The sequence below is a fragment of the Lathyrus oleraceus genome, chromosome 6 (genome assembly GCF_024323335.1).
Source record: "Lathyrus oleraceus cultivar Zhongwan6 chromosome 6, CAAS_Psat_ZW6_1.0, whole genome shotgun sequence".
Lineage (NCBI taxonomy): Eukaryota > Viridiplantae > Streptophyta > Magnoliopsida > Fabales > Fabaceae > Lathyrus > Lathyrus oleraceus.
The window spans coordinates 30,988,573-31,007,886 of NC_066584.1; the positions used below are offsets into that span (position 1 = coordinate 30,988,573).

General features: G+C 35.2%; 1 protein-coding gene and 1 long non-coding RNA gene across 6 annotated transcripts; one reads left to right on the plus strand and one right to left on the minus strand.

Annotated features, from left to right (window-relative positions):
- Positions 1 to 10,572: 10,572 nt before the first annotated feature.
- On the plus strand, positions 10,573 to 18,578 carry LOC127095918 (uncharacterized). The gene is made up of 3 exons (XR_007792690.1): positions 10,573 to 10,690; positions 11,237 to 11,318; positions 18,047 to 18,578. It is a non-coding gene; the product is annotated as an uncharacterized LOC127095918 (long non-coding RNA).
- Positions 11,490 to 15,428, minus strand: LOC127095916 (putative wall-associated receptor kinase-like 16). Of its 5 annotated transcripts, none has more exons than XM_051034546.1 (4): positions 15,336 to 15,428; positions 14,963 to 15,260; positions 14,412 to 14,839; positions 11,490 to 13,208 (listed from the first exon to the last, which is right to left on the minus strand). In XM_051034546.1, the coding sequence occupies exons 2-4, from the start codon at positions 15,250 to 15,252 to the stop codon at positions 11,719 to 11,721; spliced, it is 2,208 nt and encodes a 735-aa protein (XP_050890503.1). In that variant the 5' UTR covers positions 15,253 to 15,260; positions 15,336 to 15,428; the 3' UTR covers positions 11,490 to 11,718. The 5 variants fall into 5 exon arrangements, with proteins under 5 accessions (XP_050890503.1, XP_050890502.1, XP_050890500.1 ...); XM_051034545.1 differs by having other exon boundaries at positions 11,490 to 12,923; positions 13,041 to 13,208; positions 14,412 to 15,260; XM_051034543.1 differs by having other exon boundaries at positions 14,412 to 15,260.
- Positions 18,579 to 19,314: the final 736 nt, after the last annotated feature.

The window sequence follows — 19,314 nt, forward strand, 5'->3', positions numbered from 1 at the left end:
ATATTCCAACAGTTGTCCATAAGTCAACGTAATGATCACTTTGTTTAAAAACCCTTCTCCCATGCCAAAAGGAGGAGTGATAACATTGTTGGCAACATAAATACAATGATATTTTCATTCAACAAATTCATGTTAAATGTTTGTTTTTCCCATTTATTTTCCCTTTTTGTTTTTGCATGAAATTGGTGATCACATAAAACCCTAAAAAATAAAATAAAATCAATCTTTTCATCTGCATAATGATTTGCTTTGTTTGAATTCTAAAATCTCTTTTATATCCAAAATCATTATGCAGGTTGATTTCTAAACCCATTGAACATAATGACCCAACACCATCTCCCAATTTTGAATTCCCTGTATTTGAGGCGGAAGAGGATGATGTTGAAGAGATTCCTGATGAGATCACCCGTCTACTTGAGCATGAAGAGAAGATCATTCAGCCGCATCTTGAGAATCTAGAAACAGTCAACTTGGGGTCTGAAGATTGTGTGCGAGAGGTAAAAATTGGGGCACTTCTGGAAGAATCTGTTAAGAAGGGGTTGATTAAGTTGCTACGAGAATATGTTGACGTCTTTGCCTGGTCATATGAAGACATGCCTGGTCTAGATACTGATATTGTGCAACATTTCCTACCTCTAAAGCCTGAGTGTATGCCTGTAAAGCAGAAGCTCAAAAGAACTCATCCTGATATGGCGGTGAAGATTAAAGAGGAAGTTCAGAAGCAAATTGATGCGGGGTTCCTAGTGACTTCTATATATCCTCAATGGGTGACCAATATTGTGCCCGTGCCTAAGAAAGATGGAAAAGTCCGGATGTGTCTGGACTATAGAGACTTGAATAAAGCTAGTCCGAAAGATGATTTCCCTCTACCACATATTGATATGTTGGTAGACAATACAGCTAAATTCAATGTCTTCTCGTTTATGGACGGATTTTCCGGATATAATCAGATTAAGATGGCACCCGAGGATATGGAGAAGACAACATTCATCACACCTTGGGGAACATTCTGTTATCGAGTGATGCCCTTCGGTTTGAAGAACGCCGGAGCCACGTATCAACGAGCTATGACCACCTTGTTTCATGATATGATGCACAAGGAGATTGAGGTATATGTTGACGATATGATTGTTAAGTCAAGAACGGAAGTTGAACATGTAAAGCATTTGTTAAAGCTTTTCCAGCGTTTGAGGAAATATAAGCTTCGTCTGAATCCCAACAAGTGTACATTTGGAGTCCGTTCTGGCAAGTTATTGGGCTTCATTGTTAGTGAAAGAGGTATTGAGGTTGATCCTGCAAAGGTCAAAGCAATACAAGAGATGCATGCGCCTAAAACTGAGAAGCAAGTCCGAGGTTTTCTTGGGCGCTTGAATTATATCTCCAGATTCATATCCCACATGACTGCCACATGTGCGCCTATATTCAAGCTCCTCCGGAAAGATCAGTCCCATGATTGGACCGAGGATTGCCAGAAAGCTTTCGACAGTATTAAAGAATATATGTCTGAGCCTCCGATTCTGTCTCCGCCTGTAGAGGGAAGACCTTTGATCATGTATCTGACTGTTCTTGAAGACTCGATGGGTTGTGTCCTTGGTCAGCAAGACGAATCAGGGAAGAAGGAGTATGCTATTTACTACCTGAGTAAGAAGTTCACTGATTGGGAGTCTCAATACTCAATGCTTGAAAAGACATGTCGTGCTTTGGCTTGGGCTGCTAAGCGCTTACGCCAGTATATGATAAATCATACGACTTGGTTGATATCCAGAATGGATCCAATCAAGTACATCTTCGAGAAGCCTGCTTTAACAGGGAGAACTGCCCGTTGGCAGATGTTGTTATCTGAGTATGATATTGAGTATCGAGTTCAGAAGGCTATTAAAGGTAGTATCTTGGCTGACCATTTGGCACATCAGCCTATTGAAGATTATCAGTCAGTTCAGTATGACTTCCCGGATGAGGAAATTCTGTATTTGAAAGTGAAAGATTGTGATCAGCCTACACTTGATGAAGGGCTAGAGTCTGGTTCCAGATGGAGTATGGTGTTTGATGGCGCTGTAAATCAGTATGGAAATGGTATTGGGGCCGTGATTATTACTCCTCAGGGCGCGCATATTCCTTTTACAGCAAGGCTAACTTTCAAATGCACGAATAATATGGCTGAGTATGAGGCCTGTATTATGGGATTGGAGGAATGTATTGATCTAAGGATCAAGCATCTTGATGTATATGGTGATTCGGCCCTCGTTGTTAATCAGATTAAGGGTGAATGGATCAGCCTGGCCTCATTCCATACAGAGATTATGCGAGGAGGATTTCAACGTTCTTTACTGAGGTTGACTTCCATCATATTTCTCGAGATGAGAATCAGATGGCAGATGCTCTTGCTACGCTTGCTTCAATGATTGTGGTTAAATTGTGGAATGAAGTCCCCAATATCACCGTGATGCGCTTGGACAGACCAGCTCATGTATTTACAGTAGAAGAAGTAAAAGATGATAAGCCGTGGTATTATGATATCAAGTGTTTCCTTCAGAGCCAGATTTACCCGCCTGGGGCATCTGTAAAAGATAGGAAGACTTTGAGGAGATTGTCAGGCAGTTTCTACCTCAATAGCGAAGTGCTTTACAAAAGAAATTTTGACATGGTTCTGCTCAGATGCGTGGATAGACACGAAGCAGACCTGTTGATGACTGAGGTCCATGAGGGTTCATTTGGTACTCATTCCAATGGACATGCCATGGCTAGAAAGATGTTGAGAGCAGGCTACTATTGGCTGACAATGGAGTCTGACTGCTGCAAATTTGTGAAGAAATGCCACAAGTGTCAGATTTATGCTGATAAGATTCATATTCCCCTGACACTTTTGAATGTGATCTCATCACCATGGCCTTTCTCCATGTGGGGAATTGACATGATTGGCATGATAGAGCCGAAAGCGTCCAATGGACACAGATTTATTCTCGTAGCAATTGATTACTTCACCAAGTGGGTTGAAGCGGCGTCGTATGCAAATGTGACCAGGCAGGTGGTCGTGAAGTTTATCAAGAATCAACTCATATGCCGATATGGTGTGCCAAATAAGATCATTACTGATAATGGATCTAACTTGAATAACAAGATGATGAAAGAGCTGTGTAGTGAATTCAAGATTGCACATCATAATTCTTCTCCGTACAGACCCAAGATGAATGGGGCTGTTGAAGCTGCTAACAAGAATATCAAGAAAATTATCCAGAAGATGGTTGTTACGTACAAAGATTGGCATGAGGTGTTGCCATTCGCTTTGCATGGCTATCGTACATCTGTCCGCACTTCAACAGGGGCAACCCCTTTCTCTCTTGTTTATGGCATGGAGGCGGTACTCCCAGCAGAGGTGGAGATCCCATCAGTGAGAGTCTTGATGGAGGCCAAGTTGACTGATGCTGAATGGGTTCAGAGTCGTTATGACCAGCTGAACTTGATAGAAGAAAAGAGATTGACTGCCATGTGCCACGGTCAGTTATATCAGCAGAGGATGAAGAAAGCTTTTGATAAGAAGGTCAAGCCTCGTGTGTTCCGAGAAGGTGACCTTGTGCTCAAGAAAGTTTTGTCTTTCGCGCCCGATTCCAGGGGCAAGTGGACTCCGAACTATGAGGGTCTGTATGTTGTTAAGAGAGCCTTTTCAGGCGGTGCTTTGATACTTACAACTATGGATGGGGAGGATTTCACTCGTCTTGTGAATTCAGATGCAGTCAAGAAATACTTCGCCTAAAAAAATAAAAACTAAATAGCTCGCTAAGTTGAAAACCCGAAAGGGCGGCTTAGGCAAAAATGAGCGTCTCGGTGGATTGAAAACCCGAAAGGGCGATCCAGGCAAACGTTAGAGACACAAAAAATATATAATAATGATATATGTATCCCGCTAGATTGAGTACCTCATCCTGGGGAAATCTAGGCAAAAATTAGGGATTTGGCAAGTAACTGCATCCTGACAAGACTTTGTTCTACAACTGTCGTCCGTCAGAGATCCTTGCTCATTATCAGCCAAAGCTTCAAATACATCGGATTCAGAATTGGTGGAGAAATGGTCATTATGTTCAATGTAGCCCTTTTCCAATATATATCACCAATTTCAAATTTGTAAAGATCTATGGAGTCTTGCCATTCGCAGACTACCATTCTATCAAATAAATTTGAGCCTTTTATCCAATTATTGGCACTCTTATCTGTTTCTATTCAACAAATGTATTGCATGTTTTGATTAAGAAAATATCATTGTTTTAAACGATCAAATTTTTTATAATTTGTTTTTAAACAAAGTGAACATTCACAATGACGAAAGGATACTTAGGAGATCCTCAGTGCTCTCCCAAGGGTGGTACGATCCCCAACAGGGTAAGATTTTTGTCCATATTTCTGGCATGACTGTATCTCCTCCCTCCGGAACCCCTTGTGGTTTATCCTACCAAGTGGATTGCTTATTGAGAGTCACCTCTCTTCCCTTCAGCAGAGTAGCAATCTTTCTTCCTCAGCAGCTGGGATCTCTTTGGGCAAGAGCGATATTTGGTGGTTGATCCCGATAAATCCTTTATCTCCTCGGATAGATTCCCCAGTAGAGTTGTTGGTGTGGTGGACCTTGTCTGTGATAACTCTCGTCCCCAGCTGGAATGATTGATGATTCATCCCCTGCAGAGTTCTTTGCTTCCTGGTATCTCTGATCCCCAGCAGATTGGATACTCTCCGATGAACTTGGCTTTCTCTCTTGAGATGTAGTACCGGGTGGTTGATTCCTGGACCTGGTTGTGTTAAATATGTCTGTTTATCAACATACATCATACATAAACCACGCGCATACATGCATAATTATAACATTCAGATATTCATGTTGCATTCTTTTCCATATATCGTTGTTTGCTGTCTCCTACTATTTGGTGATATACTTCCCCAAGCAGACATGTGTGTGTCTGATCTCTCCATATAGAGTCAGCTCCATAGGCAGAAAGCGTATATCCTTTCTTCCATATTCCCCACCGGGTTATATCCTCGTGGATGTTGATTGTTTTTGTTCCTTCCCAACACATATACTGGGATGGTTTTCCCCATTGAGTTATATCCTCACTGGGACAAGTCTTGATTTGGTGTGCCTATCTAGTTTGATCCTAGATCGGTCTCTTGAGACTCTTTTCCTGTTTCCCCGTGGTAAATGAATAATTGCTCAATAATTAGTAATTATTATCCCCGACGGAGTCTGTGTTTCTCTACCCTCATACCGGTAGTTATAAACCCTATTTCTTCCCTTTTTGTAGAGTAACTATTTTTGCTCATCTTTAATTGGTGAAAGTTATCTTCATCCAATATTCGGTGATGATATCCCCTCATCTGCTTGGATAATTGCCCTGATTACGCAATTTATCCCCAGCGGGTCATCTCTCGTCTACCTTGTTGTTGTTGGTAACGATTGTTTCTCCCCTGAATTGGTCATCATTATATACCTAGTTTCGGTATCCTGATGCCTTTTCTTTTCGGTTGATTTATCCTTTATTAAACCAGTAACCGGTTGTGGATAATCGTCCATGCGAGTATATTATCTACGTTCTGACGGTAATAAATAGTATATCTCATGCACTCTCGGGTCTGAAGCCTTTTGTTCTTCCCCAGTTGAGTAAGGTTCGTATCCCTTTTGTGGAGTCGAATATCCATCCTGTAATCGAGTTTGCTTTTAGCCCTCTTTTGGATGATGAGTGTTTTGGGAATATTCCCCAATTCACGCCTTGGTTGGTCACCTATTATATGCCCAGTAACCGGTATCCCTGGTGTTCCTTCCTCTCTGCTCCCTATTATGACTTTTTGTCCCCTGTGGAGTTAGAATCCCTGAGTTGAAGTATACCTTTTAGGTTTTCCTCAGATGTTTTGAAGTTTTGATATCTCTCACCCTTATACCGGTCTTGGATATTCATCTCTTCCTGAGCATGTTGTATCTCTCACCCTCATACCCGGCGTTCAGATCACATGTCTCCTTGAGCTTATTACCCAGTAACCGGTAATACCTCGTCCCGCTGCTTCCCCAGGAGTGTCCTTGTGGACATCCCCAGCGAAGTCCCTTAGTGGATTGTTTTCATCCAGATTTTATCCGAAGTATCCGTTGTGGATAGTTTTTTGCTGTATTGGCATATTCCCCAATACATGCATCTTCGAGTCAGCTCGAGTCTTTCCATTGGATCTTTTCCCTTTGGAATTCTGTTCCCCACGCTTTGAGTCGTGACCTGCTCGCGCATTTTTATCCCTTTTCTATCCCTAGGAGAGTCCCCAGGGTCTTGGTCCCATGGAGTGAATTACTCATATGGATTATCAGTGGCTTCTGATTTCTTTGCTTTTGTGGACACATATCTCCACAGAGTGCTACCATTTTTCATACCTACATTTGCATCATAAGGTCTCTTAGGGACCAAAATTCGTCTCTTTGTTATTATTTAAGCCCATTCTACCCCGTCGAGACGAAGATTTTAACCTTCACTTCTCCGGCTAGAATGACCTTAAATAGGGGCATCTGTAAGACCCCAATTTTGACACTAAGATCCCTCATGGCATCATAACATTGCATTTGCATTGCCTCAAGGATCTTTAGCATCTTGGTTCCCTTTGCCTTTGGGTGGGACTCCTTGTGATTGGTTTGAGATCACCAAGCATGCTTGAATTATACATCATTGTTTCTCTTACTTTTGTTTACTAACCAAATGCACAAAAATGTGTCACTAACATCTTTTGTTTGAAGCTTGAGTATCATCCAAGACACTTTGTGGGTTCTATTTAGATGATCAGTCAACATAAGGGAATGGCTTGAGATACTTCCAACAGGTTCAAATGGGGTTTATTCGTCAGTCAAAACGTTAATCTTGAAGGAGTAAAAGTTTGTTCATGAGCTGTCATGCTCGCTAGGCGAGCAGAATGGGTCGCTTAGCGAGTCCCAAGAAAAGCCACCAGAATCACCTACGCTCAGAGGAATTTCTTGAACTGTCATGCTCGCTAGGCGAAGCCCACGTGTTTAAAATAAAAAATAAAATAAAATAAATAAATAAATAAATAAATAAATAAAATATAACAGAAAAATTTTGGACTTGGTCCTCTCTCATTTGAGCCCACAGGTCCACAAAAATCAGGTTATAAATTCAGAGTTTCAGTGAAACAAAAGAATTCTATTCCTATTACCCTGGCAGGGAAAAAGATAGTGAGAGAAGAGCTAACAGAGTTCAGAGTAACCTCCAGAGACTGAAGGGAACTCATCGGCAAAGAACCAATTCCCTCTCATATAAACCCTAAGATTGCTTTGCAAACCCAACCGGGCAATTCAATTTCATTCGGTCTCTCCAGTCAGGTTTGCCTTATTCCCATTACTTTATGCTTTTAATTTGAATGCTCTGAATGTATGAGGTATTATGGGTGAATTTGATACCCTTTTGATGCATGTGTTTGACAAGAGGTTTAGGCCTCCTACCCTTGGTTGCTTTTTGTGAGCTTTTTGTGAATTTTAATGGCATGATTTGGGGGCAACTCTTGATTACCCTATCTTGTTTCTCTAACCTGTTTGTTGAGTTTTGTTTTGTGAGGGCTCACATGACTCTTGCAGAGATAGCTTGCTTGGTGTTCCACTTTATTTGTGGGGTACCACCTGGAGGTCTATTCCGATTACCTCTACTGACTCGCTTTCTTTGATGGTGTTTAGCTTGGAAGAGTCTTTGGGTTTCTTATTTATCTAATTGTTGTTACTTCGGATCTTTATCCGTACGGTAGATCTCTCGATCCCTTTACTTTTCCCGCATGTTACCGATTTCTTAGGTTTCGTATAGCCTCTCGTGGCATGTCATTTAAGGTAGCGCGATTCCTTCATCTAGGACTGCCTTTTTGCATGAGCATCCCTAAACACCCCAAACTCATTGATTTTTCTTCTCCTAAGAACATGTTATCTCCTTCTACTACAGGCGAGTAAGTCTCCAAAGGTCGAGCATCCGATAGATTGCGTAGTAACGTCGTTCACCCCAAAACACAACCCTTACCCCATAGGTGGTCGAACTACGTTTTGCTCTGATTTTCATCCCAGATGAGATACGTAGGCATAAGATGCGATGTCTTAGCGAGCACACTCCTCTTTAACCCATAGGTAGCCGAGCTACGAAGACTGTGATTCTCAGATTCAGATGAGATACGTATGCAGTGGATGCGACGTCCGTGCGAGTCATTTTCTTTTGACCCTTCTTTTAGTAAGTAGTACATTAGATACACATACACGCTTTTCTCATCCCTTCAATCATGTTTGCACAAATAAATTTTCAAAAAAAAAACAACAACCTTTGCAACAAATGTGAAAAGGGCTCCCTAGGAGTACCTAGGATGCTTTGGGTGCCTAATACCTTCCCATTGCATAACCAACCCCCTTACCCAGATCTCTGACATTTTTACTAGTTTTTGATTCGATAAAACTTTTAGGTTTTTGTTCGCTTTCTAACCATTCCTTTGGATAAATAGAAGTGCGGTGGCGACTCGACTTGTATGATTTACCTTGGATTTAGTCAATATCTCTAATGGTAACGAATACCCCGCTACACAAGCCTTCCGTATACCTTGCTCCCATGTCATTGCAGCATGCGCTTATACTCGCCAAGACGCTTACAACCATTTATCTGATGTGTACAAGGCCAACACCATCATGAATGTATATACTCAAAACTTCTCAGTACTACCAATGGAGGATTACTGGCTTCCATATGAAGGTGATATTGTTTGGCACAATGACGAGATGCGTAGAAAGAAGAAAGGAAGGCCAAACAGCACACGTATCAGAACAGAGATGGATTCCACAGATAAAATGATAAGATTATGTAGTATATGTCGTCAACCTAGGACACAACAAGAACAACTGTCCCAATCGAGGAGCATCATCTAGGTCTTAAGAAAATTGTAACATTGTATTTCTGTAACCTTCAACCATTATATATCATCAAGTTCTTGTTACAACGAGGTTCACAACAAACATCTGAAAACATATATATTTTTAACTGATTACAACAATCAAATTGATGTCGTCTCGACCGAACATCATTTCCCTAGCATCCTTATCAGTCTTCATTCGCACCCAACCAAAGATACTGTCAAGTCTCTCAATACTTCTAATTTTTCCCCTTCTGGTATTTTCCCATCTAACCAACGAACCAGCTCCCTCTTCAGTTGATCGAACATGGTGATGTTCCAAAACAACATCAACATTTGAGGTTTTTCTCTCGCATAAATCACCTTTTCGTATCGGCGACGAACACCAAACATGATAGCCAAATGATTATATGAGATGTGGAACAATTAGTCACACAACGCATCTATTTATAAGACAAAAAATGCATTTTAGGAGGAGTCTCCAATTGAATTGGCGACTCCTCTTAAAACCCACACAGGGGCGCCCATTGGATTGGCTAGGGCACCTGCCCTAGCCAATCCAATTGGCGCCTCCATTCCAGTTTTAAGAGGAGTCTCCAATTCAATTGGCGGTTCCTCCTAAAAGTGGGGTATTTTGGGATTTTTTTGAAATCGGGGGTATTTTGGGATTTTTCTTGAAAAAGTGGGTTATTTTTGTAAAAAAACCCACTTTAGGAACTGATATGAGGTTAAAAGAAAAGTGATGCATGTATAAAATATTGGTTAATATGAAATGTGAATCAAATAGAATAGTTCCAATAAATTCAATGGTGACTAAATAACCATAGGGAGTTTAACTGTAATGGGAGATATTCTTTTCAAGCAGGTAAATTTTTTGAGAGAAGCAAGCATAGTCAGTCACCAGTGTCAAGAATGAAATCTTTAGATTTGACATGATGAGGTAAGGTGCAGATAATATCTGTATTGAATTTTGGTTGAGTGACAAGATGATTGACACTATGAGAACTTGATAATAATGATCGCTAAAGTAAGGCTAATAAGGCTTTATGATGATCAAGGGTAAAACTGATGGAATTTGAGAGTTGAGGTCCTGATCCTCAGGAGACTCAGGTTGGATTTCCTTATCATGAGTGCTATCATATGAGACATTATTGATATGACTTTTCTGTTGTTGCCAATAAGGAGAGTAAACATGCTTCTTAAAGCAAGTATGATGGTATTATTGGTCATACCACAATGAGTGCAGATTCCGTACCTCTATCTCGACCATTGAAAGATCAACCTCCTATAGTATTCTTCCCACGAAAAAGATTAGTATTCTACCTTGATATTGACCATTCGGAAAAGCTAATAGTTTTGATCCATCTATGGGTGATACAATCTTTCTTTCTTGTTGGACAAAACTTTTGCAAATATTTGGGAGATGATCCATTAAATTGAGGTAAGTGTGTTTTAAAATTAACATGACTTTTATACTTTTTTACCTTATAGATGAATACTTGATAATATAATTCAAAAAGATGAATGACTCATATATTAAATTAATTCATGTTAGTCAAATAACTGAACCAACTATAACTCCACTAGTTAGTTGATGATTTGCTTCAAACACAAAAAATGACTATTAAATATTTGACTGAATCGATTGAAGTGATTATTTTTAAAAGGAAGTATAACTTTATGATTATTCAGACAATAATTTATAATAAAAAATAAATTTTAGCGCCGTTTTTACTCTTGTGAGAATCCATTTTGGAGCTTCTCTTTGAGAATGGTTTTCTGCATTTCGGTACCGTCTTCTTCTCCCTCGCAACACATTTCGACTGTATACAACCATTGGATACTGATTTCTTCTTCTTGATTATCGATTCTCGACTCTTGATTTAATTATTTAGGATCCATACAAGTTTGTGCATTGCGATAATCTCATTCTGATTTTGAAATATAGGAGTGTGTATCAATTTGTATATAATCGATTTTTCATATAGGAGTGTGTATCAATTTGTATATAATCGATTTTTCATATAGGAGTGTGTATCAATTTGTATTTTGTTTTAACATTAGGGTTTGTTATAACTTGTTTAGTGATTAATGCATTCAATTTCAAATTGCTACATTATAACAGAGTTAGGTTATTTTAAATTTATTTTTATGTTTACTAGTATAACAAAGCGATTGGAATTTCTTCGTTCTTATGAGATTCTACTGGTTTATCTCCTTTTTTTGTGCTTGTTCCTTCTCCTGCCACATGAAATTTCAATAAATTATTGAATTAGTTTCACTATGATGAATTTTTGGATCCTTTATAACACATGTATCATTTATTACTTTGCAGATCATTGGGTTCTATGAAGTTATTGCAGGTGAATATCCATCCTTCTATTATACGTCCATTTGAATTTAACTCTTGGTGTAAGGTACGAATTAACTATACATTTTCTTATAGTTTGATTTTCCAAACATATATTAGAGGTTTTATTATGTTTTTCTGTCTGATTTTCATTCCATAGTTTGCTATGTTAGATACTTAGATGTATACTACATTCAATCATTCAATCATTCTCATAAGCAATGAAAACTATACGATATACAACAATACCAATACTTGGATTTTTATGACTATTCCATAATTTTGACAATTTTATTATACAATACTTCAATCTCTGTCTCTACTTTATCAAAATCATTACAATCTGAATTACATGCACATAAACACAACACATTATATAAAACAGATTACAACAGAATTATAAAATGGAATATGCAAGAAAAGAAATCTAAAACAACGAAAGGGAACTGCATTTTGTCATCTCACAATCATCTTCCATCATCCAACTTAATCAATACAAGATTTTTCAAGCTGTCATACCCACAATCTCCTTGTTTGCTGCTATCACCAAGTTCATAACTGCTAGAAGATGATTCATGAAGCAAGTAGCGACTCTCCTCGTCGTTTATGTCTTCGTTGATACAAGAGTGCTTGTCCATTATTCTCTCCAATTCCGTAGCTACTTTCTTCATGCTTGGTCTTTCCTCCCCTCTTAGTCTCAAACACTTTGCCGCAAGAACAGCAACCTCCTTGATCTCTTGTTTGTTTTCTTCATTCCACATACCATCATGAATAACTTCATGCACACTGTCATTTTTCAAGCAAGACAGAAAGTGCATAGCAAGACTTCTTCTGTCTTCCGCCCTACCAAAACTAAAAGGCTTCTCCCCCGTAAGCAGCTCCACGAGAACTACTCCAAAACTATAGACATCACTTTTCTGGGTCAATTGGCTTGTTTGCATATACTCTGGGTCTAAGTAGCCAAAAGTTCCTTGCACCATCGTGGCTATCTCTATTTGATCAAGTGGAACCAATCTTGAAGCTCCAAAATCAGATACTTTGGCAGTGTTGGTTTCATCTAAAAGAATGTTATCACTCTTGACATCTCTGTGGATAATAGGTATTGAGGCAGCTGAATGTAGATATGACAAAGCTCCAGCTACCTCTGCTGCGATCTTAAGACGGGTTTTCCAAGATACATTATTCACCTTACCTATTTCTGTGCGTATAAAATCAGAAAGGGTACCATTGCTAACAAATTCGTAAACCAACAAAGGAACTTCTGTTTCTAGACAACATCCCAAGAGTTTAACCACATTCCTGTGATTTATTCGGGAGACAACATCCACCTCATTAATGAATTGCTCAATTTGGTTTTCGTCTATTGATTTGGACTTTTTGATAGCAACAATTCTATTATCTTTTAGTTCCCCTTTGAAAACTGTACCAAAACCTCCTCTACCTATGATTAAGCTCTCATCAAAGTTGTTTGTGGCTTTCCTTAATTCATTTTCTTTGAAAATATGAGCTATTTGAGATGATGATGAGTCTTGTCTTTGACTAAGTTTCTGTTCCAAAATAGAACCTCCATTCTGCTTATAGAATTTCTCTTTCAATTTGGTAAGTTTCCTTTTTTGGTTTATTAAATAGAAAATTATCATCACAAACAGAACAATAAATACTGCTCCTGCTCCTGCATCCAAAATATATTGAACCAAAACTAATATTACATATATATAATTAATGAACACACATAAGATTTGGAAAAAAGATGAAGATAAAATAAAATTAGATGTGTTTTGTTGCTCACCAAGGACAGTAGGTAGTACTATTCTATTTGCATTTCGTTGACACCCTCCATTCAATGTTCCATCTCCAGAAGACCCCTTTGGACAGGAACATGTGTAATTCCCATCAGTGTTTGTACATTTTGCTTTAGTGTGGCATTTATGTGTGTGGTTATCACATTCGTTGATGTCTGTAAACCCATATATACAATTTGATTAGCAAGTAGCCATATTTTTAAGTTATAATATTACTAACTAACAAATACAATATATCCTCACATTTCAATGTTTTCCCTTTGACTTTTTCTCTTTCCCTCACTATCTTTTTTTAATGTAGATATTCTTCACTAATAGGTTCATTTACAAAAGAAATGTCAAATCATACTTATAAGTTTTATAGTATTATTTGTTCGGAAGTATTCGTGAAAACAATTTATGACATTATTTATCAAATTTTTTAAATTTATTTTCATAAATTCTAACTAAACTTTTACTTTTGTATTTTAATATAAAGTACCAAACATAATATAAAAAATATTAAATTTATTAAAAATAGGTTGGCTTTATAGACTTTTTTATGACCTATAGCCTCTCTATTTAATTAAATAGACTTATAAAAAAGTTTAGACTTTTTCTACTTAAAAAAAAGTCTGGTCTAACTTTGATCTATGTAAGTTAGACCGTATGATTCTGTCCGTCGGTCTGATTTGACATGTTTCCATCTTTAGTTTGAATGCTTTTCGGTATCCTATTTTTGTTTCATACATATGATCACTATTAAAATTAATTCAATTTATTATTTAGTTTTTATTTATATATATATATATATATATATATATATATATATATATATATATATATATATATATATATATATATATATATATATAAATTTAAAAGTATTTATGAGTATAGATCTTCTCGCCAATATAAACCTAACCAACTAAGAAATTATTCGAATCGGTTTATTTAGGATAAACCTAACCTATATATTAGATTTGAGATTTATAACCTGTAAACTTGTTGACATAACATTAATAATTATTTTTTACTATTTTAAATAAAAATACAAAATTAATACTATATTACTTCCAACTGCAACTTAGTTCAAATTTATTCTCATACAATACTATTATTAGTAGACCAATAAATCCAGATAATTTAAAGACTAAGTATTATTTTTTAACATTTTTTTTGTATTATTTTTAACATTTTTATTTTTAAGAGACAAGTTATTTTTTAAATTTATTAAATAATTGGTCTATTTATATTTTTTAAGAATTTTCTAATTTTATTAAATCTTATGGCATATAAATGATCGGGTGGGTTTGTTTTGAGGTTGACTATGAAAATAAAAAAAAACAAAATTGTAAAAGTTGCAATAAAAAATTGACCTGTGCAGCCAATGGGATGATAAGGATTTCCTTTATAGCCTGGATTGCATTTGCATCGATAACCATAATCTGTGTCCTTGTCATCACATTTGCTATTGTTCTTGCACCCATAATTGGCTCCATTATTCTTGGCAGAAGTGCAGTTTTCCTTACCAATGGTCCAGTCAAAAATGACAGGTAGTTTCTTAGGGAAACCTTGTGATAAATGAGTGGAAGAAAAAGTATAGTTACCATTCTTGACAACAAATGAATAGCTACAAGATTTCGAAGATCGATTAAAATTTTCAGCTTCTATACTTATATGCCTCATTTGAGGAGGAATATCAACTTGGCAACACCCTATACCCGAACATGTTCCATTATCAATCGATCTTGGATCACCGAAAGATCTTGTTAAACACCCTGTTGAGTAGTTATGGTTTCCATCTCTGTAAGTGTTAAGATAACCGAAACTGTTATTACCAACGGTTAGGAACTTGTTATCTTTGCTTGAAATGGTATAAGAACTTATGGTAAGTTTGGGTATATTATTATCATCCTTGCCACAATACCTGGAGACAGTTAACAACACTTCAATTTGAGATGCGGAGGGGTTTATGTTTAATACCGGTATGTTACCCGCAAGAATTTTGAATTTATCAGTGCAGTTGAGCTTAATTAATCTTCTACCCGAGAAACAGTCCGGGTTGTTGTTGTATATGCCAAAAGGGTATGGAATATCTGCATCTCCACAAGTGCGAATCTCGTTGCAGGTTTTTGGTTCTGAATCAGCTGCGAGTGCAACTATTCCTACCACCATGGTTAATGCAGTAACCGTTAACACATGCTTCATCATTTTCATTCATAAAACTGTTTAGAAAGTGAAAATTGTTATTTTTTTAATAAACAAATATGATAATAAGAGAAGACAAAAGGTACTCTAACCTTAAAAAGTGAAAATTGGTTAATACTTGCTTCGAATTGTGACTTCAGTGCTTATCTAGTTATAAACAGACCTTTTATAGGCTTAGTCCCCGGCTGGTCCTTTTTCTTGTATTAAGTGTTATCTACTATAAATATAAGAAAATAAACTACTATAAAAATTATATCTTAATCTTGATTAAGACTAATTAAACAATTTTATTTGTATCCATAATTATCATTTTCAACTTTTAATTACTTCACTCTTAATTATTATTTTATATTTATTTATTATTTTTAGTTAATTTAATGTAATATGATGTAATAGGCTTAGTCATTGTTTTCTCCATTTCACAATACGTCGTTTTCTTTGTAAAATTTTGGGAACAAAGTACAAAAACCCCATTTTATTTGATTCAACCACTAATATCCCATTTTGCCAATTGATTCAACTCACTACTTTTGAAGTGAATACTCATTTTGTGGAGAAAATACATTCTTTTTTTTGAAGTGAATACATTTGAAGTGAATACTTTCTCATTTGTAGAGAAAATACATTTTTTGAAGTGAATACTCTCATTTTTCAGCAATCATTATAATATTTTATTTATTGATTTATGCTTTTAATTATTTTAATTATTTGATTGAGAATGAATCCAAAAAAGAGTTCGGGAAGAGACTACATTTTAGTTATTTATGTTTTCTTAAATATATGTTTGTGACTTTATACTGAAATTACGATTTCTTATACTTTATAGGGTGATAGTATGAATAGATCCAATTATATATATATATATATATATATATATATATATATATATATATATATATATATATATATATATATATATATATATATATATATATATATATATTATGAATTTAATTAAATATAATTAAGATGCATCGATATTTTATTGAATAGATCCAATATCGAAACATATTCTAGTTTATTTAAAAAAGACAACTTAATATTAATGGTATGTTTTAATTTGGAAAATTACACTTTTATATATATATATATATATATATATATATATATATTATATATATATATATATATATATATATATATAACATAACTTAGTTTATTCTTTAAGAGACATGTTCTAGTTTATATTGACAGAACTTTATTTATTTATTCATTAGTATACTTTTATCTACATTTCTTAACTATCAATATAACACAACTATTCAATAATTATATCGACATTACACAATCCATATGAATTTATAAGTCTTTTATTAGTATTAAGTAAAATATGAAAACACAAATATATATAGTTATAAGTAATTAATGTTATTTTACTTTATATGAATAGTTATAAAAAATGTAATTTGAAAAATAATTATTTTTATTCAAAAAATTATAAAATATATTTTAATCTTTAAGGAAAAAAAAGCAAATATTAATAGACCACATATCATAGAACACTTCTATAGGACGAGGAAGAATTGGGTTGAATTGATCAAATGCATGCGGTTGAATTTTGGTATGCAGGGTTGTGAGGTTGAATTTTGGTATAGAGGGTTGTGAGAAATGTATGATGATTTCAATGTGATATCGATATCGTTGTCCAGAACTTTAACATCATATTCTTCCTATTATTGACAGTTTCATACATATGTGTTTTATCTGTTTAACTTTGTTAATATATATATATATATATATATATATATATATATATATATATATATATATATATATATATATATATATATAACACTTTTTATCGACTTTTCAAATTTTTGAAAATTTTCAAAAAATTCAGTAAATTTATTTTTTTTCTGATTTTTTTTATATTTACTTTTAAGATTTTTTAAAAAACCAGAAGTTCTTCAAAAAAATTCTAGAAAACTTAATATTTTACGGGCAATTTTGTAAATTTCCAATTTTTTAAATATATTTTTGCAAAATATCCAATAATTTTTAATAAATTCAGTAATTCTACTTCCAAATAGAAATTTAATGAAATATTCTATAACTGCATAAAAGATCCAAAATTTAACAATTTAAAAAAAAAGATCTAATAAAAAGTGTCAACTACAATTTGGAGGGTGACATAAAAATTCTTCTTAGATCGGATAGGCGAGTTTTAAATTGAAGCTTGGTTGCCGGTTTTCAAATTGGGGCTTAGTTGTTAGTAGTACTAACATTTAAGAATATTCCTTGTCTATTGAAAATTAAATGCTAAGGCATCCTTTTTCCTTACTACATTATGAAAACTCTCACATGAGTATTAAGTAATGACAACAAAATTAGATATTTATGTATGACTAAGACTTTGAATATTTTTATTAAATTTATTTATTTTCAAAAATATAACATTATCATGTTTTCAAGTGATTTCTAAACCATTCAAATTTTTTTTATAAAGAAAAATACAATTGAATGTTAGCTGGGCAATGCCTCTATTTGTCTTTATGGACGTAGACTTAGGAATTGGCATTCTTAGTGACTCAATGATTTTGTCTTCAAACATTGATGTGCTTGCCTTTTTCTCTCTCTAGAAAATAAAAAAGTGACACTATAAAAACGCTAACTTGAGTAATAATGGATATTAGCTTGACCAATCAATAGTCATGATCTCATTGTGAAAATAAATAGATTTTGTTTTACTACGATTTAATAGTGATAAAAATAAATAATTATCCTTGAATTTATCTGTTTTTTATTTTTTGAAATAAATGTATTATGATATTCTAATTTTTCGATGTGATGTTTTAAAATGCAGTATTGTGATGTTTTGAAATGCATCAATCATGGTTAGAAAATTGTGAGGCCGCAACAACCTTAAGAACAATGGTTTCAAGATGTAAAGCAACTATCTGAGTTGTAAGACTTATGCAAGATCGGTTATACTACTATTAACCACAATATGTTGTTAACGTTCGTTGATAGATGACACTTTGAGACATCATCTTTTTATCTTCCACATGGTGAAATGTCCATCACACTAGACGATGTGTCATGCCTGCTGCATCTTTCGATCAAGGGAATATTATTAGACAACTTTAGGATTATAAGATATGTGACATTAGAGATAATGATGACCTATTTGTGAGTTGACCTAGAGGATGCCCTGAAAGATATAGGAGACACCTGAGGGTATCATGCTAGATTTGGATTATCGGAGAGTATGTATGCACAACAATTGATAGAGGCAGAGCAGTCAGATGGTGATGATGAACAAGTTATGTTGCATAGTGTAACACCCTAAACCATGAAACAGTTAAATCATAGAATAATTCAAGTATTGATCATAATGCACACGTTTAGGATGTCACTCATCATAAAACAACACCTGTTCCACAACACTTATCAATTGAGGTAAAACATTCTAATACACCTGTCATCGCATGCTCACCTTCGCTTATGGTATCATTGCAGCGAAAATCATCAAATATGCATGCTTCACAATGATTAAGTCTAATTAAAATACCTTATTTGAATTAAAACAATGTGGCAAAAGCCTCCACTATAACATAAGTTTAAACGTCAAGAGTATAACATACGACTCTCGATTTTAGCAAAAACAAAAACTGAATAAAGCAATCAAATGTTCCCAATCCCAATGTTATACGATCAAAGTAAAACTTCTAAACAACGACAAACTAAACGAAGTAACTTCAGGAGCTAACTTCCACTTACTCCAGCAAACTCTACTCTTGAGTATCAGCAAGATGTCTATGATAGACAACATCAAAGCAAAGGGGGTAAGAAATAACAAACAAATATAAACAGTTTAAAGAATGCTAAGGTAGATAATACATAACAAGCACACATTCATTACACATCCATCGACAACATAAGCCCGGCCTTTTCGAGTCAACTGTGTCAAAGGCAAGGCCAACTTTGAAAAGCATTCGATGAACCTTCTGTAGTAACCAGCCAAACCAAGAACACTTCTTATCTTAGTAACAGACTTCGAAGTCTTCCTTTGTAACACATCATCAATATTTGATGGGTCAAAGACAATACCACCAGTAGAAATCACGTGAC

Bases quoted from the DNA above. Each gene is read 5' to 3' on its own strand.
- LOC127095916 (XM_051034543.1), bottom strand. From the start codon at position 15,252: ATGAAAATGATGAAGCATGTGTTAACGGTTACTGCATTAACCATGGTG. The intron at 13,209-14,411 runs GTCAATTTTTTA...ATGGGTTTACAG, and splicing joins TCATCCCATTGGCTGCACAG to ACATCAACGAATGTGATAAC.